This window comes from Condylura cristata, unplaced genomic scaffold (assembly GCF_000260355.1).
Source record: "Condylura cristata isolate star-nosed mole 26May11 unplaced genomic scaffold, ConCri1.0 scaffold00008, whole genome shotgun sequence".
Classification (NCBI taxonomy): Eukaryota; Metazoa; Chordata; class Mammalia; order Eulipotyphla; family Talpidae; genus Condylura; species Condylura cristata.
In genome coordinates, this window is record NW_004567109.1 from 28,686,167 (window position 1) to 28,687,653 (window position 1,487).

General features: G+C 39.5%; 1 protein-coding gene across 1 annotated transcript in view; it reads right to left on the bottom strand.

Moving 5' to 3' along the window:
* TXNDC12 (thioredoxin domain containing 12 (endoplasmic reticulum)) overlaps positions 1 to 1,487 on the bottom strand; it is a 19,463-nt gene that overhangs the window by 1,980 nt on the left and 15,996 nt on the right. Inside the window, exon 6 of the mRNA XM_004679009.2 lies at positions 1,195 to 1,278. Coding sequence (XP_004679066.1) covers positions 1,195 to 1,278 — 84 coding nt within the window. The remainder of the gene's footprint in view (positions 1 to 1,194; positions 1,279 to 1,487) is intronic.

Genomic DNA, 1,487 nt, shown 5'->3' on the forward strand with positions numbered 1-1,487 from the left:
GTTTTTATGTCTTTTGGGTAGATACCTAGGAGTGGGATTGCTGGGTCATAGGGAAGCTCCATATTTAGCAGTTTGAGGAACCTCCAAACAGTTTTCCACAGTGGTAATTTATAGTCTCTTAACAGTCAGATAATATAGTTGCTATTTCCCTTTTGTTATGCCTACACTTTAATAAAGCCAAGTTTGAATGTACCTTCCAGATCTGTGTAAGCTGAACCATGGGAGAATATAAGCAAAGGTCTTGTGTCCACATTGGGACTAATTTGTTAGCGATGTTGCCAGTGTTAAGATGAGTAACTTGTATAAAATTCTGAAGGTAAAGTGAATCAAGGGTCAAGAGTTGGGAATCTAACACCTCGAGGGATCAACATTTGACCAAGGATGCAAAACATAAAGCGGTCAACAGCCTAGAAGCCTGGCAGTCTCCTTTGACAGGTGACAGGGAGAACTTTAGAAGGAAAACAGGGCCATGACATGGCATGAATTCCAACCCGTCTCTTAAGTAATTGTGTCAAAAGATTAGAGATCACAAGAGCATGAGTAGACTCATGAATCACCCTAGCTTCACCTATTTATGCTGATGTTCTCTCTGCCTGGAATATGCTTTTCACATTCTTTTGCTTGCTAGGTCTCATCCTTCAGGACTCCACTCAGTCATCATCTCCTCTAGCAAGCATCATCTCCTTTATAATCTCCATGTTCAGCTACAGCCTCCCTCCTTCCTTGTTTCTGTTGCTTATGATCTCCTCATATCTGTCTGCAGAGACAAATTCTTATCCTTCCAGGTTCAGTTAAATTGTCAGTCTATTATCTATGAACCTCAAGCTTGTTTGGCTAACAGTATTATCTTTCCTCTAAATTCTTATAGAAGTGTAGCAGGAGCATAGTGGAAAAAAGTATAGGATTAAAATCCTGGCTTTGGACTAACTGTGAGACCATGGGTAAGTGATTAACTCTGTAAGACTCAGTTCTTCAGTTTCCTGTGGGTCAATTAGCTCTCCAACTTGATTTAAGTACTTAGGGAAAGGGCTCAGTCTTATCTTTCTCCTAAATTCTATGCAAGATGTAGTCAAAGGCTAATCATGCAGGAGATGCTTTGTTACTAATGTTGAAAGGAGTTTCCTATCACAGTCCTTGCATGCGGTTCATCCTAGTTAATCTAGCAGAACTACCACTCTTTCAATAAGATCTTACCTTGCTCAGCACTGACATAGAAGTACTTGTAGCTAGGGTTTCCATTCTCATTGATGATTTCAGGGCGCACCTTGCCACTGGGATCTATTGTAAACAAAAATAACACAGGGGTTATAGTAATTACCACAGAGAGGTATTTCCAACATGATATGGTAGAAGGCTTTCTAAGAAATAAGACCTACCCATTATTTCACCACCCTATTCCTTGAGTTTTATTTTTTATTATTTTTTAAAGATTTATTTATTTATTCATACAGAACTGGGATACAGGTCAGAGATGCGGAGGGTGAGAG